A 26,624-nucleotide genomic window follows, 5' to 3' on the forward strand; every position below is an offset into this window, starting at 1 on the left:
CAGTCTCAATCAGAGTCAATATCAGGCAAAAGAAAATCTTGCCTTTGAGGACTATGCTGCTTAATTCTTGGTCTTGCTGTAGGTTTAGGCATAAAGAAATAATTTCACCTTCTTGGAACTGGATTGAACAGGTAAATTGGGAAGTTACCCTGTCCTCTAAGTCAGTGATTCTCAACCTGTAGTCAGCAGATCTCTGGGGGCTCACAATGTCGTCACAGGGGGTCCACAAAGGCTTGAAGAAATGTTATTATTTAAGTCTTGGGGCCCCAGTGGTTAGAGCGCAACATTGTAGGCTACTTCTGCTGACTGCCGACTGCTTGCAGTTTGGCAGTTCGAATCTCACCAGGCTCAAGGTTGACTCAGCCTTCCATCCTTCTGAGGTCGATAAAATGAGGACCCAGATTGTTGGGGGAAATATGCTGACACTGTAAATGGCTGTAGAGAGAGGGCTGTAAAGCACTATATAAAGCAGTATATAAGTCTAAATGCTATTGCTATCAGTTAGGTCCAGCTGAGGGATAAGCCATATCAATGAGGAATTGTTTTTGTGGTTCTTTAATCTGGAGTCTGTTCTAAAGATTTATTAACTGAGCATAAAATAGATCATTGGTGGGGAAATGAGAGAAAAGGATGATTGCATTCTCTCTGCACTGAAGCACTGGTTTTAGTAATGATTGTCCTCTGCTCTTGACAGAAGACTGTAGCTTTAAGCAGGTGAAAAAAGTGTAGGTGGATCAGGGGCTGGACTAGATTATTTCTAAAAATTCTAAAGGAGTATTTTTGTTGAAGAGTTTGTCCCATCCTAAAAAAAAGGTACATTAAATGGTTTATGAAAAAGATACTTTTGAACTTTAGTGATATGTATCCAACCTATAGGCTTGAAGTCACAGTTTTAGGAACTTGCTCAATAATTTATTACAGCTTTCCAAAGTGTAAGATTCCTAGCAAAGATCGAGAGCAGAGCCTGGTTCTTTTGAAGCTATGACTTCAGATTGATTGATTTTTTAATAGAGCACCTGGCATTGTTAGATGTTGTAGCATGGCAACCAGTTGTTAGAATTTGAATCAATTTATCAAGCTTATATTGAATGTCATTTGGGGAAATAAAGATGGCCACAACTGTGGAATCTGTAAATAAATAAAGGTCTCCTAGAATATTTGGGACGGTCTCTGAAGAGTGATTTTTGTGTAGCCTTTCTTTTCTATTCTCTTTAGTATTGTAACTTAGGGTTAGGGTTAGAACTAGACAACTATTGTGTTTCCTCAACCTCCTTCAGAGAGGTAGTTTCCTTTCTCATGGTAGCAAGCTTATTCTTAAATAAAAGGGTACTTATAACTCTGTAAAGATCGTGGTGGGGTAGGAAACAATTTTTTGTTATTTCCCTACCTTGTTTTGTTGTTTCCCCATCTTTTCCCCCCACTTTTGAATACTATTTCTCAGTTGCTTCTTTCATTGCTGGTTATTTTCAAGGTAATCTATTTAATTCTTCCTTGCCTTGGCTTTTCCTTCCTTCCAGAGTCAGTGAATAATTGTGGATGTTCCTAATTTCTATAAGTGTTATCAATGGCTTTGTTTTGGGCTAGAATCATATTTGCTCTGTAGAGGACATTTAGGAACAGATTAATGCAAAACTACTATGCATATTTATTATGGTGCTAGATTACTGTATATACTCGAGTATAAGCCTAGTTTTTCAGCCCACTTTTTGGGCTGAAAAAAGCCGCCTCGGCTTATACTCGAGTCAGTGAAAAATTTGCCCGAAATGGAGGAGAAAAAGGGGCGGGGCCATGCCGCTGGGTGACACTCGTGAATGGCCCAGTGCCCCTGTGAGTTTCCCCTCCCTCTGTGTCAGTTTGCCGCGCAGCGCGCACCGCACCATCCCCCCTCCTCACGTTCTAATGTAATGCAGGGCTGTCTTACGATTCCCCTTCCTCCCCCTCCTGCCGCTCTGCAACGATGTCCCACCTCCTCCTTGTTATGGCAAGCAGCCACATAGCGATGTCCCACCTCCTCTGGTACAGTGATCCAATGATAGGAATCACTGTGCCGTGTGTCATAGGAGGCGGGACATCGCTCCCGCGGCTGCACGGGGCATCATCATCACAGCGGGACATCAGCATCATGAGGTGAGTGAAGTATTTCATTGAATACACCGCTAGTTTACTGTTTTTCTTTGAAATAAATATTCAAAAACATTATTGGTATCTATTTTTATTTTTGAAATTTACCGGTAGCTGCTGCATTTCCCACCCTAGGCTTATACTCGAGTCAATAACTTTTCCAGTTTTTTGTGGTAAAATTAGGTGCCTCGGCTTATATTCGGGTCGGCCTATACTCGAGTATATACGGTATACCATAAATGTTCCTGTATAGATCCAACTTATTAATATTGTCTTCTGTAAATGCTACCTCTGCTTATGACTCTAGAAGCATTACTGATCTCTGAATTTATTAAATCAGTTCAGTGTTGGTTTACTAACAGTGATTTCAACTAAATGTTAGTTCTTATATTATCAAACCAATGCCACCAGCACAAGAAGAAAACAGTAATTTTGAAGAAATCTGATAGTTCACAGAAGTGCTAGAAGATAAGATAATCTTTAGAAGTAAAAGTCATTTAAATGGGGGGGGGGTTGAAGTAAGAATACTGACTACAACTATAATTTGGCACTTTATTACAGGAGTGTCAAACTCGCAGCCCGCAGCCTGGATGCATCACACGCTGACCATGCCCATGCCTGGTTTAATGAAGGGGGACAAAGTCATGATACATCACATGCCGACCCCATGACGATGCGAGTTTGACACACCTGCTCTATTAGGATAAAGCCAGAAATGGAAGTGACAGAGTAGAATAGAGTATCACGATCAGCGTACCATCTTTCAGCATTTTGGTACAAATATCATTGTGTTAATATGTGGGCCTGCATTATCTTCTAGAAGGTTTTTGTGTGTAATTCAAAAATGCTGCTTTTAATATTTGGGATAGGTCTTTCTTGTGCAGTCTCTTCCCCCAGCTCCATCCTTTATCATGTGTATTCACTGAACAACTGATAAGGCTTAGGGAAGGCAACCATTATGCTGGAGAAAATGACATTCCGCCCTTGCTATAGAATAAGCTTTGGTACTTTTGGGAGTCATTCGGAAGGCACATGCTACTACAATAAGATCTAGATTTTTGAGGGTTTTCAGATATTAATTCAGCATCTATAGGAATCTGAAAGAGCAGCCAGAAACATTTGTGCTGCTTCTTCTAGATATTCACTTAAGATCAATTATTTTTCTGTTGTGACACTCATAACTTAGATCACCCTCTTGCAAAATTACATGAGCTGACTTTGATGCAACACGGAATAATGCTGAAAATATTAAAACATATGTAACACTAGATTGCAAGGAGGTGTATTGCATGATAGATAAATTATGACCATTTTAAACAGTAAATAAATATATCGGCATTGAAAGGGAGAATGTGATGGTGCCTTTTTATTGCATTATCCACATTCAAAATGTTTTTGTTGTTTTTTGGTCTAGGTGCCAGCAATATCATCAGCAAAAAATGGCCTTCTTTTTTCACCAATAACAGGAACACGTCTAATGAATTCATTTTCAAGTCCCAGGAGAAATGACCTATCAAATGGTTAGTTGAACATTTTATTCTACTTACTATGGAATTTTTCTGGTTATTGATCAAGTCAGATTCTTGATTTAATAATTTATGTCAATAGTTACATAAATAGCTATAATTTCTTTTTTATATTCTCCCCCACCTTGCTCCCCGGTGAAGTGAGGACCAAGATTTTTACAACTTTTACAAGCATGCTAAAACCAGTGGTGGATTCCTACTGGTTTGGACTGGTTCAGCTGAACCTGTAGTGGTTTGGTGGCCTGGGTTGCTGGAACCGGCAGCAACCCAGGCCTGCCATACCCCGAACTGGTGGCACTACCATCTTGTTTTTTGTTTCTGTTCATGCGCAGAGCAATGTATCAATTGAGAACTCTTAATTAAACAGAAGTTGTGGGATTTCTAAAGATAGAAACAGACAGAGATAGAGACATTTCTGAAGCAGAATGTTCTCAAATGAACACAGAGCTCTGTAAATACAGGCAGGGTGGGCTGCTGGGGGTTCGCAGAGGTTTGAGAGAACCTCTAGCTAAGATTCTGTGCAGTTCGGAGAACACTCAAATCCTACTCCTAGTTGGCTCCGCCCACCCACCCCGCCCCTCCCAGGAGTCCCCAGACAGCCCGTTTTCGATGCAGGTAATTGCAGGGCGCTTGTGGAGGCTCGGGGAAGGTGAAAAACGGGCCTACCGCACATTTGGGGAGGCCAGAAACGAGCCTGTTTCTGGCCTCCAGAGGACCTCTGGAGCCTGGGGAGGACATTTTTGCCCTCCCAGAGACTCAAGGAAAACCTCTGGAACCTGCAGGGAGCCAACTAGGCCACACCCACCATGGCCATGCCCACCCTGCAATGAAGCCTACCCCTGCCATGAATAATTAGTTGCATTCTTTTACATTTAAAGCTCAGAGGGGAGAATTCAGATGAGAAACTCCTAAGAGGGAAATATAATTGATCAGCTAGATTTCCTTGGTAGTCTTAATTTAGAAAAAGCCTTATAATATCTATTCAGCTGTGGTACTGAAAATTTTATATCTTCTGCAATAGCTATTTTTGAAAGATCTTATGTACAGTAAAAGGATGGCATCTCTCACAATGTTGAAATCTCATTATTTTACCCAAGTCAATTTGCAAATATTAGGTTGTTAAAAATAATAAAAATGGGCAAAAAGTTAGAAAGTTGAAAAAAAGTCTGAGAAAAATGCAGTGGCAAAATTATATTCCCCCCCCCAAATAATAATCCTAAATGGATCAGGAGTTAAGCTAACTTTGAAGAAGCCTTTGTTTTGTTGGTCAAGTAAAGAAAGAAAATATTGTTTGGAAATGTATGGCTTAAAATGGACCAATTAAAATAAGGAAAATCTTAGTACTCTTCGTACCTCATATTGCAAGTTAGAGCTACTTTATAAAAAAAAAGCAATTATACAATTTGAAGAAATTATCATATTCACTCAGTAATTTCTATTCTTCTCAGTTGAATATTAATAAATAGATTTATCTATATTCATAATCTATGGAGTAATCCACAACTTCAAAAATCCAAACACTGGATTTCCTGAATGAATCTTTTATTGACAGTATACAAAGTGTTTGCTTTTTCCAACGCTATGATTTTTAGTTTGTGTAGCGCACATGTATATGGCTTAGAGATTGACTGAATTTTTCACATGCCTGTTCTCTGAGTGGGGAAAAAAGGAGAAATAAATGCCTGAAGTAAAATCCCTGAACATTAAGTGTCAAAGGTAAAGGTGAGTGTGTGCTATATTTCCATGCTATAATTAAGTGTGGGCATAAGGGAACAGTCCATTTGCACATAAAATAAGGAATCACATGTTCTCAGCTGACATTTAGATGGGTAATTATATAGCAAAGCCTCAATAGCTTTCCCTTTTTTAGTTCTATCAAGCTGCAGAAATAATGCCGAAGAATCAGATGGTAAGCTTTTTTTAAAAAATTCTACTCTTAATTTCTAAATTTAATTTCTTACTAATAGTGTGAGCACAAGTAAGTTGTGTGTGTATTATGATAAACATGTCATAATGCATAGTTGGAAATTGAAACGGGTATTTTAAAAATCCTAAATGAAATTCTCTTCGGTGTCTCTGTATCATCTCTGTCTTGACATGTTACTTGGCCCTAAGCCTGGTTTAAGGCAAGATTTTAAATAAAAAGCCCTTATTGTTCCTCATGCCTTTATAATGCATGTTACACTACAAGCAGACCTCATGTAACAACTGCAGTTGGGACCAACGACCGCATTGTTAAATGACATGGCTCTTAAGTGAAACTTCGCATGACTGCACCAGACTTAGTATATCCGTTCTGCTGTGGTTGTTAAATGAATCAACTGCAGTTGTTAAGCACAATGTTGCATGACTACGATTTGCAACTTACTAACAGCTTCTCCCTTGACTGCTTCTTGGAAGCTGGCTGTGAAGATCACACATGGTGATTCGGTGATGCAGGATTGATACATAATAAATTTGAATGGTTGCTAAAAAAGAGTAGCCATTAACCAAGGACTACTGTATTTTCTGTATCTGATCTCACACAAACTCCAAAAGTCAGATTCCCCCTAATATCCCTGTAGCTCCCATCTTGTTGGCATTCCAGAAGGCCTTAAAAATAATCGCCTGTTGTCCCAGGCCTTGTGCTAGGGTGGTCAGGATTTGTTTGAGAGGACCAGTGGGTTAGTCATTAGTTCTTATTTTTTATAACTTTCTTACTTGTTTTTATAACTGTTATATTGTGTTTTCTATTCTATTTTGTTTTATTATGCATCTCTCAGTTTAGAGCTGAATGGTGCCTAAATTGAATAAATTAAAACAAAATAAATTAATATATGATCCCATAGCTAGTATTCTGTCTATATTAGCATGACATAATAAACAGGCTATTTTACTAATTTAATTAGATTTCTAAGCATTAATGTTTTTAAAAATTGATTTTAATCCTTACAAATCCCTTTAATGGCTATACATAAATGCAAAAATCCATGAGTGCCAGATTCAGTGACCAAACAGAAATGTAATTAATATACTTTAATGAAAGAATGCTTCGTTTCTGTATCAAATATGGGAAAGGACCAGGTTTCTCAGGCTATTAATAGTTATTCAGGAACCATTTTGCAAATGTTCAAGAGCATTTTTCAAGGATGTTCAGAGCATTCAGATTAGGTCCAGTATAAAAGCCACTGTTATTCATGAATCAAACATAAGGTTCTTCTGTATTTAGAACACAATTTAAATTTGGTAATGGGACATCATTTGTTGTAATCTGCAGAGAGGCTGCATGAAGAGATCCTGCAGCCTTTCTCTCCTTCGGTTCTGCACTTAAGATATATTCCTGAAGGACTAAAATAACAGAATGTTATACATTGTAAATTTTAAGTCATGACTTTTGACATTGCATACAATCAGTAGATCCAGTGCAATGCAGTAAAACACTAGTGATATTCACTTGGTACTTTAATCAGCATTGACTTCTTTTGCTTTCAGATAGCCTTTAACTCTCCCTTAGCTGGAATCATTTGATGTCACAAGACCTGAGAGCAAACTGTGCTCAGTGGGTTGCTATCTCCTACTACTTGTGCCCTATGCTCAGCACTAATTCTGTTGCCTTTTCTTTTAAGTCCACTCCATCCTGTCTCCCAGAGGGAGGCGACATAGACCACACAGTGATTATCTCTTTGCCTTATTCCTTAATGTGCTTGGTTAGAGAGGGCAGGAGAGGAAAAATAATTGCGCCAAGCAGGCTCCACGATGGAGAGATCACATGAGCCCAGTCATGTTGTCTGTATTGTCCCTTCCTGTTAATTTGAACACAATGCAGATTATGACATTTTAGTTTTCCGAACATAACTGTGTTGTGATTCTTTTGAATGAACATTCATTAAGCTTCATTCACTTGTGAGTGAATGTTTGTTGCTTACTCTTGGCTTGATCTGCGCCTCCTGTGTTAGGATAGGGGCATATACTTCATGTTCAATTTGTCATCGAGACAGATTGTAAAGATAATCTTTGGCCAGAAGATCAACAGCAGCTATTTAGTTACTTGGATTTTTATGCCAATCCTCTCATGACATTCTCTCTGGGCAGCTTCTGTAAATAAAAAGTTAATGTTGTAATCCTAAAAAACAACCACGTGCAGAGTGCATTACAATAACCTAATAATGAGGTCATGAATGACTATTGCCAGACAATCAGCTCAAAGAACAGACTAGTGCTCTAGTCAAAACTGAACATGAGCACACTTAACCCTTTCATGTGTTTGTTTCCAAATCCCCTTAAGAAAAGGACTGGTTTTAAAGAATTTAGCCAGAGAATAAGGCAGTAAAGAGGGGAGTATCTATGGCCTGGAACCTATACATGCTCTGTGATACTTTCTTGGTTAAAGGATGGGTTTAGGGTTTTGGGGAAAGAAAATTTTTCCCCATCTCCCTGATGCAAAATGTTCTGTTTCTCTAGAATGTTGAATTCCCTTTTCAGATCCTTTGAACTTTCTCTGGATAGAGAGGGAAAATACATCCCTAACTTAAAGCCACTATTTGGGGATTTAAACCTCTGTCCTGTAGAAAAATGTTTGCCTATCTTACCCAGCTATTGCAATGAGAGCAACTGCTAAAAAGTGTTATGGTTGCTAAACATTGACCTTCATAGGGTTTCCCCCACTTTGGGCGTGATATTGCGCATATTATATGGTGTGGTGACATTGAATTAAAATCAAAGTCTGTGTACGGTTTCCTTTCAGTGATTTGAAAAGTATGAGATAACCCTTATTCTTTTTATATTCTCTGTTGAAAACTTTTTCAAACCATTTCAAATGGAATGTCTTGTTTTTTTCCTTGCTCATTCCAGTCCTTCTATCTGGGACAATGATGGAGTCTTTGTAAGTGAAATCAGGGGCTGGCTGATGTATACACACACACACACATACACACACATACAAAATTTGATAGATAGATAGATGGATGGATGGATGGACACCTACAGATACATACATAAATACATACATATTACTTTAATAGTGAGAGGAGTTTCTGTTCATCAGCAAAATGGGAAATATTCTTTATTGAGAAGATAAATAATTTGTTCCTACTTCTTTAATTATCTTTCTAGAAATCAGAGTGTCTTCCAAAGTCTTGCCAATCCAATCCAATATAAAGGAGCAACATCAAATGAAAAATAATGACAAGTAAGTTTTTCTATTGGGGTAATTGAAGTTCCAACTGCAGGTGATTTGGGAGTGTTCAAAGCATTAGCACTTTTAGATGCCATATATACAATTACTTTTTTGCACTAGTGTTTCCTATGCATTTCCATGTTTTAATGGTTTGAATGACACATTCATCCAAGGGATTGGAAAGGAGGATTAAAACCCTCAGTTTATCCTGCTTGCCATACTTTTTCTTTGTATTTTAAGTTTTATTGGTTTTATTTATTTATTTTAAAGCACAATGTACCTCACGTTACTTAGTGACAGAAATCTCAGCAATTCCCATTGGTATTGTTAATTGAATTCCCCTGGTGGGGACCTACTCCAATCCAAGCCATTACTGACGGTGCCTCCCAGCCCTGAGTTTCAATAAGATAATGGACTTTCTCCTCTTGAAGTCCCCCCCATCTGCCTAGCTCCCCCCCCCCACCCTGTTCTTTTGGCTGCCCTGCATTGTGACATCCTTCAGCAGCAGTGGCAGATCTGGGACTGAAGTAAAAGTCCAATACCTTCAGTATATTCTGCTGGTTGTGACTGCTTTGGGCCTCTACTTTAGCCCCAGCACTGCCAGCCCCATTGTAGAGTGCTGCCTCAAACCAACATGCTGCATCCAGCAACCCAGCACCACAGCACAAAGCCACAGCTGCCCCCACCGCCTAGTATCAAGTGTACCTTGTGCTCTTTCACCAGCCCTACTGCACCTAGGTGACATTTGCTGTCTTCTCCCTCCCGCTGCTGCTGAGGCATCTTTGGCCTGGCCTATGCAAGGCGGCCACTGGTCACCCCAGCCTTCTTCCTTTTTTACAAATTGCATGTACTGTTCTCCAAATTGCATATGTCCTTCTCACAATTCTTTGGAAGACTTCTACTTCAGCCCCAGTGCAGCTGTCACTACGACCACCGCCGAAGCAGCACTCAGGCAGAGCTGGGGGCCCTGGAAGCGCCCCTGAGGCCATTAGTCTTGTTAAGAGTGAATGACCATGCCTCAATTTTGATCATATGACCACAACAGTGCTGCAACAGCCATAACTTCGGGACCAGGCATAAATGCTACTCAAATGATTTTTGAATAATTTCAACAATTATACAGGATTGCCTGTATAATAGGTTGTCTAATCCTGCAAGACACTGTTATTACTTCCAATATTGTTGAACTGGATTTGGCAGCAATGCCATCCAATATGGTTGATGATGAGAGAGGTTAAGAGTTGTAGTTTAGCAACATCTGTGGAATCCTCGTCTTTATCCTATAATATCAGTTTGGTTGTTTCAGCTGTTCGGAGCAAAGCAATTGCTACTTGAGCTTTTATTTAATATATTTGTACAGTGTAGTCCTTCTGTCAAATATCGACCTTCTAACGGCCTTCAGAATAGTGCTGAGGTTCCCATTCTTTTTTCTCTGTTACATCCACTGTTTACTTTCTCCTTGATCTTGAACAACCATGAATTTGGAATGTGGCTTGGTTGGAATTCTTATGTACAGTACTAACACTGGGATATCTGGGTAAGTAGATACTAAATTAGTACACTGAAGCATGTTTGCAATCTTAATGCAACTAGGAAGAAACCTGATGAAGTAGAAATATTTTTCAGATGCATGCCATGATGTAAGCAGTTGTAACTTTATATGGCTGTTGTTTTAACCTTAATTGGGGTAGGGAAAGATTGTTTGCTAAAAACACAACCTTACATGGAAGATCTAGTTCTGTCCTTACTGCTATATTGCTTATTCATGTTTCAAGTATTGTGCCATTGATGTTGTATTTGTCTTTTTACATAGACTCTTGGCATTGCAGTCTGAAGTTGAATATTCCCTGGAAGGATTCCTGCAAATCCGAAAAAAACTAACCAATCTGAAGGTCCATCGTTATGCTTTTCTGCTTTATCAAATTAGTTCAATTATCTTGATTTTTAAAAAATTCATTAAAACTTAGAATTATGTTGTTCCTTTTCTCATTGTGAGTTGAGTTCAATAGAAATACTAAATATGTGTGCTTGTGCCATCCCTTCAAGGTAGACCTGACTAGGGAACCAAAATCATGCAGGCTAAGGCTACATTTGTTATATGTTTATATTAACAGAATTTTACAAGTCTGAGTGTGTTTCCCTGCTCTCTTCCTTTGTCTTTGTGAAAACTAGGGAAGGCTTTGTCTGAGGTGCTTGCTCAGGCTACAGTTTTGCTCTGGATTTAGATTTCTTTTCTGACTATAGTTTTGGTTATGGATCCTCCCCCCTGTTCCTCAAGGAGACTCTTTCTTCCCATTACATCTTTCTAGGGGGTCTGAATCAGCTCTCTATGTTATCACAAATTCTTTGCTAACAAGTTGCCCCTTTCTGCATTTACCTACTACTTTCACTGTCTGAGAGGTGCAGGTGTGTAAGAGGATTTGGGGGTGGCTTTGCTCCTACTTTTAATTTTGTTCAAAGTTAGTAATAATTGAAAAATATGGGGATCACTGCCAGTGAATTTTTAAAATGTAACAGTGGAATAATTGAATTAATTATAAGTAATAATAGTACAACTTCTTTAAAATATGTAAGTAATCCTACTTTTTTGCAGTGCAACTTCTGATATGCTTTTTAAAAGTCTGATGTTTCCCTTAGCCTTAAAAATGTTTGAATCTTTATATAGTGGCTGAATATCAATTTGGACTGGGGGACATCTGAATTAAAATCACTGTTCAACCATCCCTGCATTTTTATTGGGCTATGTTAGTGCATGATATGTCAGAGTTATGGTAAACAATACATTTTATCTAATTTGCGCTAAGAGACACAGTAAAATAATCCAAAGGTTACCTCCAACAGGCAAAAACTTCAAATCATATCCAAAATGAAAATCCTGGTTTCTCAGTTCCCTAACCTACCAAATGTAGCCAGGAAATTAACTTTCCACCTCATTGGGCTGATTCTATTGAGCATATTTCTAATATCACATGCTAGTAACATGATATGTTCTATGAATTGAAAAGAGAGGAAGATGTAAGGAATGTTGTTTTTAAGGTTAAAACCCTTAGCACTGATATTAACTTTTTCAAAAAACAAAATCTGTTTTTCAGGCTTTAGAGGGCACCAGAGAGCTGGAAAATATTCTGGGCACTTCAAACAAGTCTGGTAATTTAAAAATTGAACTGAGAAAATCCAGGAAACTGAGTAAGAAGGATTTTATCTCATTTCAGGGTTTTTTGACAGAATTTAAAGTTTACATTTTGTAGGAGGGCTTGGAGCTATAATTTTATTATCTACTACTTTCCCTTCATTGATTTATTTTTTATAATTTTTGGAAGGCTCTAAAGATACTTTACATGGAACAAAACAATTACAAAGATAAGTGGATATATATATAAGTTATTTAAAGCAACACACTCAATCCTGTGTTTATCTAGTTAAATACAGTATTAAATTTAGTGAGACTCACTCTCATGCAAATAGGACTATACCCTTAAATTAAAGTGTTCTGTTGAGGAAGTTAAAAAGTAACCTAATGTTTAATTCTTCACAGATGAAACAATCAAGTCTGGCATCCTATCTGCATTTCCCAATTTACTAATTTATTCACATATAAGACTTTCTGGGTTTTGATTTAGACAATATCAATATTATGGCTATTAGCTGCATATTTTCTTCGAATACTTATCCTTTATCGGTTCTTGTAATATTATAATTTTGTTTATAAACTCTTTAGTGTATCCTAATATCCTTACCAATGGGTGTAGTAATATATACTATTTATAAGATAAATTGTATGTGGGGGTATTTTCATATATTAAGATACTGTATATTATTGCCATTTATGTGAAGATTTACTAAGATTCTATTTGCTGCTTTTCTTTTTTTGGGTGATATAGAAGTGTTATAAGGTCTAAGGATGATTTCCCTTCTCATTTCCTTAAGTAATATGAGAAAACTGAAAAAAGCCTACAAACCTATAATTTGAATAAAAGTTGCAATAATGAAAATAACTTTTCAAAACATACAGACTGGATTATTAAAGGCCTATTAAACATAACATCTCTGAGACCTTGATTAGTGTTTAAAATTTTATTTTTATGCCTACAGCTGGTCATGTAAATAAAATGGCTTCATTTCCTGTCTACCTGGAACCTTCTGTTTTCATTCCTGATGCTTTTTTAGGAAACACTCATTCTATTAGTATAACGGATGTAGCAATCTGCATCCAATTCCGCATTTTTTAATGTAATGATATCATTGGTTGTTACTTAACCACCATTTTAAACATTTGAATCACACAAATAAAGTTCTCGTGATATCTAAATATTGTTTCTTCTTCAGTTGAGCAAGTCAGAAAGAGAAACCTGAAAAAACCGGGTGCTGCTAGACTTTCTACTCAAGGTGAGGTTTTTATTCCTTAATATTTTATAACATTTGCTTTGATGGTTAAGTTATTAGGGGGTTCCATTTCTTGACACGCTGTTTTGCAAGCCACCATCCCACTCACCCCACCCCACCCCACCCCACCCCTTACAGTATAATGTAACTTTCTTCTCTTCCCCAAGCATTTAAGCAGGTATATAAAGACACATTGTCACATTTAAGGGTCTAACTTTGGTGAGACCAAGAGTGTCCAACCTTGGCAACTTTAAGAACTGTGAATTCCCCAGCCAGCCATGTTTACTGGTCTTATTGTTGCCAAGATTGGACACTCTTGGTCTCACCAAAGTGATATGGTCTAAGAAGCTGTGTTTGGTATTAGTTATTTTGCAGTTTATCAAATGCCAAGTGGCTACATATTTTGAACAGATGTTTCATTTTTTTAAAATTCCAAATAAGATGTTGAATATGTTTATTTACATATCTTTCCCCTCTGGCTAGCAAGGTGAAGGAAAATCTGTAGTGCCTTGTGATGTTGATGTCCTTTTTTAAGGATTGAGAATCACAAAAGTAGAAGTAGCAAACCCGTTTTTCTCCAAGCAGGTGCCTAGGCACCCCAAGGGAAAGAAACGTTCTACTGATGAACTTCAACAACCTCATTCCCATTTTTTCCACTTTATTAACAAACTTCTCCAATTGGCACTCACTCCATCCATGTCCACTAATAAGTGGCATGGAGTGATGGAGTTGAAGTCCAACATGGTTGAAGAGGTCACATGAAGGAAGTTGGATTTATCTTTGTAACAGGGATGATTGGTTAGTGGGGAAGCAACTACTGCAGGGTATCATAGACTGAACCAATTTGTGGAATGTTTATTCATTCATTCATATATCATATAACTGCAAATTCATTGGAAGCCTTGAGTGGGAACACTTTACAACATGGTTGTCCAATCTTTTGGCTGGCCTGTACCACATAGAGTGAAGAGGAATGATCTTGGGCTGCAAGTAAAATATAGTTAATATATATAAATAACAAACTTCCTTTATTTTTCAATTTAAAAAAAATTAAATGGGCCCAACAAAAATGATTTTGTTGGGCCCATTACAGTCTCATGGGCCATGGATTGGACACAACTGCTTTAGAGGATCAAGAAATCAGGGACAATTTTGATTTGTATTCTGGCTTTGCCTTCACGTAATAAAATAATAGAATTTATTGTCTGACATTGGTTTTTGCAGCCTGTTATCATGGTCTTTGAATAAGCTGTATGAAATCCAGTTTCCATGAAATCCAATAATTCTCTTATATCATTGGAAAATCTAGTCCTACAGGATCAGCATTGATAGAATTGATATTTATTATTTACTGAGTCTGCATTAGATCTGCAATAATTTGACAGTTTCAGTGGCTCTTGACTATTTATTTCTTTGATTGCCAAATGCCATTATTTTCTAAAATGAGTTTTGCAGCAAGTTTTTTAAAAAGTATACTAAGGCAGTTCAGAGATCCTAAATAATATCCAGTGAAATACATTTGTATTCTTCCCCATGTAGCCCTTGCATTGTCCAACATATTTTTATAGAAGACTGGGCCCTTATAAAACAATGGAAGTGTGGGAGAGAGGTTTGGAGAAGGAGGAGAAAGTTGGGAACGTTTTGCATGGATACTCATAGGCCCCACTATTTTGAAATCATTTTGGGCTTTCCAGAGGTCCTTACGCAAACGTGCAGAAATGTTTGTTATGAAATTATTTTCCTACTAAAATATTTTTGTTTGCAATGTTGAATCCACGGAAAAGAACCAAATGCACACATTTGTGGAGTGGCTTGTTTTGTTTTTTAAAAAAACTGCAATCTTTGTTTTGAGACACACAAACATATTCATGTTTTGCATTTTGAAAGAGTATGACAAAACACAAGGAAATTTGATTCATTGATCATGGTCATGAAGTATTGAGAACAGTGGTGCCCAGCCTTACCAACTTTAAGACCTGTAAATTTCAACTATCAGAATTGCTGGTAGTTGTATGCTGGCTGGGGAATTCTGGGAGTTGAAATCCACAAGTCTTAAAATTGTCAAGATTGGACACCGTTGCTCTAGAGGCTGCATGTGATCCTAGAGTTGTGATGGCGAACCTATGGCATGGGTGCTGAAAGTGGCACACAGAGCCATCTCTCCGGACACGCCAGCCGTCGTCCGTTGCTCTTCCAAGTTCTGGCATGCACATGCGCGCTGGCCAGTGGGTCTTTGTGTGCGCGAGAGCACCGAAAACTGGAAGAGCAGCTCCCTGGCGCACATGCACGCGCCAGGAAGCTGAGCATGTGCATGCACGCTGGCCAGCTGGTCTGCACCAGAAACAGGAAGACCAAATGACTGGCGCGCATGCACGTGCCAGAAACCAGAAGCTCAGCTTCCCAGTGCTTGCATGCACGCCGGGGAACTGCTCTTCCGATTTCTGGCGCTCCTGTACACATGCACGCTCCCATTTTGGCACTGTCCTAGAGCACCTTCAGTTGCTATCCTTTATGCTAAGGCAGTGATGCAGTTTTCCTGCAGAAGCAGTGGTACGGTCATTTGTGGTAAGGAGCACTTTGCATCTCTATTTTGCTGGAATCCTTGGCCTTTAATATAGATTAAGCCTCACTTAGTACTTGGCTCCCTTTAAGAAAACACATGCTGCCATTTTCTCCCTCGGGCATCTTTAATTCACTGATCTTAATAAAAGCTACCTTTTTTTGCTGTGTTCTTTGGGAAGCTTACAACAAATTGGAGCCAAAACATACAATGCTTTAGTGTTCTTGACACCATGAAAGCAGCATGTTTAAGGGGATTACAGTCTGTTAATGCCTGAATCTACACACACACACACACACACACACACTTCTGTATCTGTGTTACCCATATCCCCATTTCTTAACTTCAAATCTCCGTGTACAGTGTAGCCTTGGTGCCACCCAAGGCTTTAATAATGATAATATTTCTCTAAAGTCTATTACTGGGGGACTTGAGAGAGCACTGAACATTTATAAATACAGCCTTGCCATGTTGCAGAGACAAATGAACTCTATTTTACAAAGTCCAATCTCACCAAGGCACTTAAAAAGATGAGATGCTTAACTGACATCACTGCTTAGCTGACCCACCAGAAGGTTTAAGCATATCTTATTTAAAAACAAGCATCTTATAGTTCTGTTTCATATTATGCATTTCAGTGGCTTAAAGTCAGATGGTTATGAGCTACTGAGATAAATTATCTTTTTCCATGGTCTTGAGTATTTTTGATCACCAGTTTTTCATAGAGATTCTTCTTAAAGTTGTCTAAATTTGACAGATGAAGGAAAAATCTACCTTGAAAACATAACTATATCATGTGTTACACAGATTCATAGAATTTGAAAGACTGTTTAGACCAAATCCAATTCCTTGTTAGTGCAGGAATCAAAATTAAAGCACCCTGTCAGATGACTATACATTGAGCATAGCCAGCACCAGACAGCCTTCCACTTCTTAATGTTATTTGTTCCATTATAATGGTCTGCGACTAAAAAGCTGTTTGATTATTTTCATCTAATTTCCATGTATTTTGGTGTGCTGAAAACACATAAAATATTGAAAAAAGTCCTAGATGTCATGATTTGCCACGACATGCAAAATTGTCTTCAAATTTATCAATTTTTTTTAATTTTCAGGGTTTTTTTATATTATGGGTTTTTAACCGAATTTAAAGTCCAAATTACTATTAATTAATTCAGATAAGTGCATTTAAGATATAAAATGCCAAAAAAACCTTAAAGGGTTTGTCCAAGTTATGTAAAAAAAAAATAGCACTGTATATCTGATGGTCAGCAATATATACATAAGCTAAGCAAGTTTTAAGTCTGTGCTTCTAATGGTAGAAGGGGTTAATCTTTCCTGAAGAATGCAGTGGGAGGGAGACACAGGGCAGATAGCAGCATCTCCGGTCAGTGCAGGGGGCGTGGCCAGCACTGTGACGTCTCGTGTACAGACACAGAGCTGCTCTCTCCTGCATGCCACACTTGTGCATGGATCATCATCAGGTTCTTGGTTCTAGGCTGTTCACACTTTTTCATCGCAATTCATGTTAGCTCGTCATTCTTCAACCGTTAGGTTATGCCTCCACGAAAGTGTATTAATTCGCCAGACAGTTTCTGTTTCATCTGTGGTGAATATACAGTGTTGAAGCAACAGCAGAATATTATAGACTTTGTGAAAAAGGTATACTTTGCATACTTTGGACTAAAAATTAGATATCAAGATAAAGTTTGGGCACCTCATAAAGTGTGCAAACGGTATGTTGATGACCTCCGAAACTGGTTCAAGGGTAAGAAAAAATCTTTCCGTTATGGGATTCCTATGGTATGGCGAGAGCAAAAGCACCATAGTGATGACTGTTACTTTTGTTCATGTGATGTGAAAGGGTTTAATTCCAAATGGAAGCATTCCATTTCATATCCCAATCTTCACTCAGCAATTCGTCCCATCCCCCATGGCACAGATATACCAATACCCAATCCCCCTGCTACCTTGGAAGAGATACCTAGCTGCGATGAAGGTGAAGTCATACCTGAACCAGATGACGAATCAAGTTCTGACTTTGAAGATGATACAGACCAAAATTGTTTTCTCAGGAGGAGATGAATGATTTGGTTAGAGACTTGAATCTTCCCAAAGATGCCGCTGAATTACTCTGATCAAGGCTGAAAAGCAGGAATTTATTGTTGCCAGGAATGTCATCTTCATGGTTCAGACATCATGAAAAGGAGTTCGTTCCTTACTTCGCCCAGGAAGACAAGTTGGTTTATTGCATCGATGTCGAAGGTCTGATGGGTCAATTTAAAATCCAATATGATTCAGAGCAATGGCGTCTTTTTATAGATTCTTCAAAAAGAAGTCTCAAAGCAGTTTTACTCCACAATGGTTTTTACACTTCCATACCTGTAGGTCATTCCGTACACTTGAAGGAAACCTACGAGAACTTGGAATTGGTTCTTCGTAAACTTAAATATGAAGACCATGGTTGGCAAGTGTGTGGGGACTTGAAGGTCTTGTGCATGCTGCTTGGGCAACAAGCTGGGTATACCAAATACCCTTGTTTTCTGTGTCTATGGGACAGTCGAGACCGACAAAATCACTGGACCAAGAAGTGTTGGCAGCCAAGGATGGTAACAGTCGGTGAAAAAAATGTCCTCTGAGAAACTTTGGTACCTTCCCATAAAGTTCTTCTACCACCTCTCCACATAAAATTGGGATTGATGAAGCAATTCGTAAAATCACTTCCAAGAGATGGAGAATGCTTCAAATACTTGGTCACCAAGTTTCCATGCCTGTCAGAGGCAAAATTGAAGGAAGGTGTGTTCGTCGGACCAGACATTAGAAGGCTTATAGTTGAACAAGAGTTTGTCAATACCATGACGGATCCTCAAAAAGAAGGGTGGATTGCATTTAAAGAAGTCGTACAGAAACTTTTAGGCAATAACAAAGATCCTCACTACAAAAAGATCGTTGGAAGAATGCTGAAAGCATTTCAAGCTTTAGGTTGCCTGATGAGTTTGAAAGTGCATTTCCTCCAGTCCCACCATGACTACTTTCCTGAAAATGTGGGAGCTGTGAGTAAGGAAAAAGGTAAATGATTCCACCAAGACATTAAAGAGATGGAAAGGAGATACCAGGGAAAATGGAGCATTACAATGATGGCAGACTACTGTTGGATGTTTCAGAGAGACATTCCAGATGCTACTCACAAGCGTAAATGCACCAAGAGGAGCCTCACAAGTAAGAAGAATCGAGTTTAGTGTGTGTAGGTGAGCTCATTTCAGTTCAAAAAAGGATTTTCATGAAAATATTGTAATAAAGCTTTAATTTTATGTCTATTTCCATTTATTTTTAGGTATTGCCTTATTTAACATAGTTACCCAAATTGTCAGGAAACGTGATGTCCTATGACAAAATGGAGGTCATTTTCGGATTCAGCGCACCAAAAAACATAAAGATCACGTGGAATAACCAAAACAGCTTTTGAAAAGAATTTTTTTGCAGACCTGTGATCTAACAAGCTGCTTTTGTTATTAAGATTTTCCAAACATTCAATCTCTCTCCCTCCCCCCACTCTCTCACTCTCCTTCCCTCCCTCTCTTTCTGCTCCCTCTCTCCTCCACATAAGAGAAGCTGTAAGAACGACCTCTTCTCCCCTATCAACACTGATTGATCCTTAAATGTGGAGGAGATTGACAATATATTGTGCTCGTCACTCTTAACCTCTGGAGCTGGTCCAAAAAGATTTCATAGAAGACAGTATTGAAGGCTGATGGGAGATCAAGAGAAGCAAGGAGAAATACTGCCATCCTGATTCTTCTAGTGGTCATCCAGGAATGTGACCAATTCCTTCTCAGTTCCATACTGAATCTCAACTGCGAGGGGACTGCATGATCCACTTCTTACAGGGCCCTCTGAAGCTTGCCTTAAAAAGACAGGGCAAAGGTCCCTTTCCACTTCCTAATGGGATCATGTTTGCAATGGCATATGTCCTTGTCTGCTTTTTTTGCTGCACTGATCGTGTTTACAAGAAGACTTGATCCCAATCTGTAGTTAGTTAATCATTTAGAAAGAAGTTTTTCATCACACCCAGTATAGCTGTCCATATAACATTGTTTCCAAAATATTTGAAAATGCACTTATATAAGCTATGAGTCTAATTTTATTCTTGGCCCTATATTCATTACTTAAATACACGTGATTTAATGTAATGGATACAAATTAGGAGCAAAACCTTTGATTGATATAAGGATAGTAAAAACAGCATGTTTTTTTTCTTTCACAAAGTTTGGTTAGAGGCTAGGAAGATAAGTAGCTTGTCTGTCCTCACAGGCGAAGAGTCAACCGAGGAAGACAGCTAGTTCCCAATCTTGTGTCTTAAAACTCAAGGCAATACTTCCTTTTTCCTGAGCTTGAGGTCATTTCGCATTTCTATTGATATCTGAAATCTCTGTAGCTCAGCAATGTGTTCTTGGTGCCAGACAGGCAGCCACACATCTTGATCAAATAGATTAGTTTTCCCTTGTGGTTATGATTTAGTTTTTAAAAGAAACCGAATAAAGGACATTTCAGCAATGAAGACTTAGCTGGGTGTCAGATGTGTTGAGTAGGGTTTTCTCATTCTTTATTGTTAACATGAACTGAACGGATAACATTCTTGCCTCGTTTTTTTCCCTTTCTTACTACATTTTTTTAATACATGCTTTGTGTCTGTATATAGAAAATTTTAGCATAGATTTTTCAATTTTAAATCAAAACACTATATTTAGTAAATGGTGTTGCTGTTTAAAAAATACTTTAAAGATAAGTCCACCACAGTAGCAGTTTGTGCCTTAGCTTAGAATCGAGTTTGGTTTATTAGTCCAGCTACATAAAGCAGGAATGAGTATGGCCCAAAGATTAAACACAACCTCTGGTTGATATGTGTTGCCTGCTGAAGATCTCATAACTCTTTGTGATATAGGAAGCCACTAATCCATGGCTGGCTGGGGAATTCTGGGATCTCTTCTTCATGCTGTAGAGGGTGAGAAAAACTGCACTAATCAGTTAGTTGCATAAACCTGTAAGCCTATTTGTGGAAGCCAACAGTGGATTGGTTTGGATTCTCTTTCCCTACTTTTGCTACTTCTCTTTTTTTGTCGTCCCCACCCCTGCCAGCTTTTTGCTTCCTTTCTGTCACTAGTTGTTTTGCTGGGAGCAATGGGAAACCACGAGGGCTCTAATGTATTCATAGCAGACAAGACTAAAAATTATTTCTCATTGCTGGTTTTTGTGTAAGAGTGCTCGTTTTCTGTGATGTGCAAAGGCAGTTTCTAAGGTATCACCTGGAAGCTGGTGGAGCCTTCAGGGACCCAAAGGTTGCTCATCTGTAGAAGATGATCAGGCTGAGCCTCAAATATATCACGAGTTTGAGTTTCACTATTCTCTCACAAGAGAGCTAAATTCAGCTCCCCATGAATTCCGTTGACTCTTAACTACCACCAATTTGTCTTGACCATTAGATTCTTGTGTATAGGTAGCATGAAATAAACTCAAGAATGATGGAAAGAGAAACCATACAAGATTCGAGGATAGTGCTAGGTCTACTTGTCCCTCTCTCTTGTTCACGGGGGGTGGGGGGGGGGAATCAAGCAAACATTTATTAATATATAGCATAGCAGTGAGGAATGTAAATCCATTATATCATTTATGGCAAACTGAACCTTTTTAGGTTTTTTAAAAAAATCTGTTGAACTGGATAGAGTCCCCAATTCCAGTGAAGATAAATGCATATCAAAGTTGCTAGTTGAGGTCAAGAATGTTAACATGACGGAAGTCTTTGGATCTTGAAATCAGTGATTATTTTAAAAACTGGCCATTAGCTAATGAAAAGAACTAAAAACTTAAAACAAGTCCCTACTGGATTGGACTCCTGGCCCATCTAGCCCAGTTCTTACAGTGGCCAACCAACTGTACAAATAAATCATCTACTAATCTTCCATGGTTTTCATGACACACTTCATGTTGTGGCCTGCCAGACTCAGATGAGGAGGAGGTTGGGGGGGAACTTGGGCCAGTTCTGGAGTCTGGGGAAAGCTCTGATGGATGCTCTGCATTGGATGCAGATAGAGCCAGGGCTATCTGACATTTCCCAGCCACTGGAGAGGCAGCTGCCTTTGGAGGCTGATATGAGTGAGGAGGAAGAACACCTGGGACCTGTTCCAGATGCTCGTATGGGCAGAGCAGTTAGGGGAGGTGAGCAACAGAGGACAAGGAGTCAATCAAAGAACATATGGATGCTTTGATAGAAGGGGATGGTTGTCATAGGAGACAACAGTTCGTATTTCTGAAGATTTTGTTCATTGTGTTTTGTGCCACAAAGACTGCTTGCCAGAATTTAATTTGCAGCCTTTCGGCTGGGAGCTCACAGCATTGCAATTATCGCAAAGAACTGATAAAGTCTGTTACTGCAGTTAACTGCTAGAAGGACTATTGCCTGGACTTTTCAGTGAGTGAATGCAATTAATTGACAAGAGGTAAATAAAGAGGGGTTTTTCGTGGCCAGGAGTCTGTTTCTTGCTTCTGCTAAGGCTGGATCAGAACACTTCATCTAGGCCCATAGCCATTGATCTGCTTGACTTCCATGAATTGGTCCAAACCTTTTGTGAAGCCAGCTAGGCTGATACCCTGCACAACATCTTGTGATAGAAAATTCCAGAGTATTTATCAATACCATAGTTTCCTCAGAATCTCCTTTCAATTAACACAAAAACAGAACAAAGCATTGGGTGTTTTGTGTTCAAGAACAGCTATTAATGAGATGTTGAATTGAGATGATTTCTTCCATTTTGAAAACTAGATGCATATTTGACAATCCAACTCCCCTTTCCCGTCCCTCCCCAAAGCACATAAAATTTAGCATGGTGTATGAAATTGGTTATTGAACACAGAACATCTTTTTAGATTTTACAGCATTGATGTTAACTTCTGTAATGGTATCTGTTTTGCTGTCCTGATAAGAATCGGTGTGTCAAAATAACTGCAAGGAGGGAAGGGCAACTGAAGAAGGAACATAGTGTTTTATTTTGCTTTTTACTTTTGGATGTGGTTTTCTATAATTATTTTTAATTAGTTACGCTCAGGACATAAAACTTATGACTGTTCCTTGGTTTGGTACTGATGGAATGTCACATTATCATCACATGGTGAGGCATGAAATTTATTTACTTTACATAAACAGCCTCTACTTAAAACAACTTAATTCAGAGCATTCCTTCATCAATGGAGGGCATTATATAGATCTTACTATATCATTTTATGTTAGCAGCAGAAAAAATAGCACCATTGTTTGCCCATGACTAGCATTTACAGTAAACAAAATGTTTTTTGAAGACAATGTAAGCAAACTTGAAAACAGCTGTCAGGAGATGAAATCGAGTTGTGTTGCTGCTGTCTAAAGCATGCAGTGTCTGTGTGTAGGATGGGTGCCGCATATTTCCAAAGGGAATTTTTGTTTCAGCATATGGAGGAGAAAATCCAAACACAATTAACCTTTATCTTGCTGAGTCCCGGACAGTACTTGATCACTTGGGGAGAGGCTTGTGTCTTGTGCCATATAGAAAAAACGGTGCTTATCCACTGGGCACTTTCCTATTGATTAGAAAACAAAAGGATCTGTTACAAATGCGTTTGCCATGTCCAAGACAAAGCAGTGGAGTTTTGCAGTCTTTTTATTACTTTTTTTTAAAGCTGCCTTCTGAGTTTTGCAATATTATTATATTGTATTTAGCCTGATTTTGGATAATCCTTCTAATCTAGCTTTCTGCCGTGAAGAGATCAAACAATGTGAAGCTAGCAGACTTTGTTTGCCTCCTCAGTCAGTTTGTCATTTGCCACAATTGTATAGTGCCACTGGCTGATCCCAAAAAGATACAATGGATCCCCAAAAGTAGAATGGAAATCCTTGGACAGGTAGAAGGCAAATGGTGTCTAGGCCTGATATTTAGAGCAAGATAAATTACAAAGTACTGTATGCCGAGTGGTCTGGATCGTTATTTCTCAACCTTGTAAACTTTAAAGTAGGGGAACTTCAACTCCCAGAATATCCCAGCCAGTGTTAAAGTTGCTAATAGTGAAAAGCATTGCTCTAGACATTATGACATTTTCATGTGAGAAGATAAAAAATGTCATATACCAAGACAGACCCATTAGTCCAGCTTGTTCAGAGCTACCTACATTGATTGGTACCCCATCAAAATACTCATCTGCCCTAACTTGGCTTGTCTTCCCAATCTAACCAAGGTTGGCCAAGTCTTACATCATCTGAAAAGTGTAGACCGCAGACCTGCTGGTCATAGGAGTTGCCTTATATACTATTAGATTCTCCATAAAAAAGGTATCTTCTGAAATTGCTCTGAGGGGGATTCAAAGTACCATTGGCTGGAGATAATGGGCATTATAGTACCACACATCTGGATCATGGTAACTTTGTAACAATGCATTTTATAAATTTAGTCTAACAGAGTTTTTAAAATGTTATTATTTAATGACCTTTCTGCATTTCTTTCTATCAAAGTCTTTTTTACAAACCGAACCTGGTTATCTATAAGATAGAATTTATTATCTTTGTTACAATATTTTTCTTAAAAATGTTTTACAATTATAATATATTCCTAGAGTCAGTCCTATACATGTATATTCAAAAGTAATCTCCAGTACAGTAGGACTTCTGGTCACCAACACTTCTGACCACGACCAAATCGGGTTCCGACCTAAAAATTCACAATTCCCTCCCCCCTTCTAAAATTAGGTTTTGGTCACAACCAAATCGGTTTGTGACCAAAGTTATGGGGCAAATTATGGTTGTGACCAGAGGTTCTACTGTATGTTCAATATGGCAGATGATGTGATTTATTTCTCAGAAATAAATTCCAAAAGCATGATGTAAAATTGAAACTTTGCATTGCAACCCCTTTAATGCCTACTCAAAGGTAAACTCCTAAGAGTACAATAGGATTTAGCCTCAGAAAACTGAGAACAACATTGTGGTCTCACTTCACTTTGAAGTCTGAACCACTCTTGAAATTATTTTGTAAGAAACTAAGTTTGGGCTGTATCGATTTTGTGTGGCATTTGTTGCTTTAGGTGAGATTTTAATCTGTCTAGGAGAGAAATGCTACTTAGTGGGAAGAAAAATGGTTAGTCCTCTATTATTCTTTTGGCCTCTGATTATTGCAGGATCTAATGCTTTTTTCACTGTATAAAATTTGGTTGTCTTAATCTTTGGCCTAGCAGTAGTTAAGATGTCAATTTTAAAATACAACATTAGAGGTATGTAGTGTCATAGTTTATAGTAATGTTAGATATTTTGAAAGTAAACTGAATGTTTCAAGTATAGTTTAATGTTGTATACTTTCTAGATTAAATGTTACTTATCAGGTTGGCGGTGATACTCAGTTACAGAAAATATATACCTGAATATCTTCAGTTATATTCCAAATCAACTATACAAATGTATCTAAACATAGACAAGCTTACCAAATTGCATTCCTTATAGGCAAACCTTTCAGAATTGGCTCGTGAACTTGGATCCAATTGTTGTATGCTCTTATTTCTTATAGTTTCTTTTTTAGCGAGGCTTACAGTAATATACGAATATGAATATCAAGTGAAATGAAATCTTAAATTATAAAATGTTATCAGTACTGTGTTCCTACATGACTACAAATGCTCAAAAAGAATACCTGTTTCTTTTCTTTCAGACATGTAATGGTTATTTAAAATAAAACAGGGTGTGGGAAGGCACAACTGAGGCGATTAATAGCAATTACTTTTAAAGAGGTGTAAATAACTTGCTATCCAGACATTACAAATATCCAGGTGCTCTTTATGTGCTGATGACAACAAAATTGAAAAGAAAGACGGTAATAATTCTGACTGGTTTTCTCTGCAGAAGATATTGATTATTTGTGTGTGGTGAGAGATTTGGAAAATTCAATTAAAGGAGTTGTGCAAAGGTTTCATAAATTTTCCTTGTACAGCGTGTACACAGACAATGTTGTGTATTAAATCAATGCAGCACTTCACAATATATTTTCTTTGAAACATAAAAATAAATAACATTTAAACAGTTCTGCTTACTACAGAAACAAGTTTTATTTTCTGCGAAGCATTTAGTCATGTGCTATCACTGACTCATACACATTTGCCAGCTATAACAAATTTTATAGACATTTTCTCCAGAGACATAGTTCATGTACTATGAATTTTTAAATGAGCAAATGGTGAAGAGGAGATGTCAGCAATATAAAAATTGATCAGTTAAAAGATAAAAGCATAAGTAAAGAGATTTGTATGGTAGTCTTAATAGGTTTTATTAAATAAAAATACTATAAAAAGAACCATAATGAATAGTCTAAAGATTTTAACTGTGCTTGAGGGTTATGGAGAAAAATTATTCTGGCACATTTAAGAAAAGAGAGGTTTTATATCAGCAGTCAAGTGATCATTTTTTTCTCTGTTTCTGCTTTCCCTATCCACTTTGGAGTTGCACGTGGCTTAAAATGTGTTAACTTTGCATGCACTTGCAAAAATCAAAGCAAAAATCCAGAATAAACTTTTAGAGAACTCGTGGTCTCTTGTGATTTTGATTGAGATTCTTATAGACTTCACCCAATAGTCACAAATGCCACTTGAGGTTGAATGTCCCATGTTACCTCTGGAAAATTATCTTCCTACTCTTTCTTGTGAGAGACAAAAAGGGGGAGGGAAAGTAAAAAAAAAAAGAGTTTTCACAAAAGAGGTCCCTTTCTCTGTAATTGTGACTATAATAAAAGCAGGATAAAATGACTAATGCAATGGAAATGGAATGGGAATTACTTGGGGTGGGTATTGGATTTGAAGGGTTTTTTTTTTTTAGTTT

The 26,624-nt window shown here is 38.0% G+C and overlaps 1 protein-coding gene across 1 annotated transcript in view; it reads left to right on the forward strand.

Annotated features, from left to right (window-relative positions):
* ITGB3BP (integrin subunit beta 3 binding protein) overlaps nt 1-26,624 on the forward strand; it is a 45,801-nt gene that overhangs the window by 13,584 nt on the left and 5,593 nt on the right. Inside the window, exons 3-8 of the mRNA XM_032218942.1 lie at nt 3,536-3,641; nt 5,518-5,556; nt 8,739-8,814; nt 10,616-10,694; nt 11,895-11,988; nt 13,129-13,188. Of these exons, the coding sequence (XP_032074833.1) occupies nt 3,536-3,641; nt 5,518-5,556; nt 8,739-8,814; nt 10,616-10,694; nt 11,895-11,988; nt 13,129-13,188 (454 nt within the window). The remainder of the gene's footprint in view (nt 1-3,535; nt 3,642-5,517; nt 5,557-8,738; nt 8,815-10,615; nt 10,695-11,894; nt 11,989-13,128; nt 13,189-26,624) is intronic.

This window comes from Thamnophis elegans, chromosome 5 (genome assembly GCF_009769535.1).
Source record: "Thamnophis elegans isolate rThaEle1 chromosome 5, rThaEle1.pri, whole genome shotgun sequence".
Taxonomy (NCBI): Eukaryota; Metazoa; Chordata; class Lepidosauria; order Squamata; family Colubridae; genus Thamnophis; species Thamnophis elegans.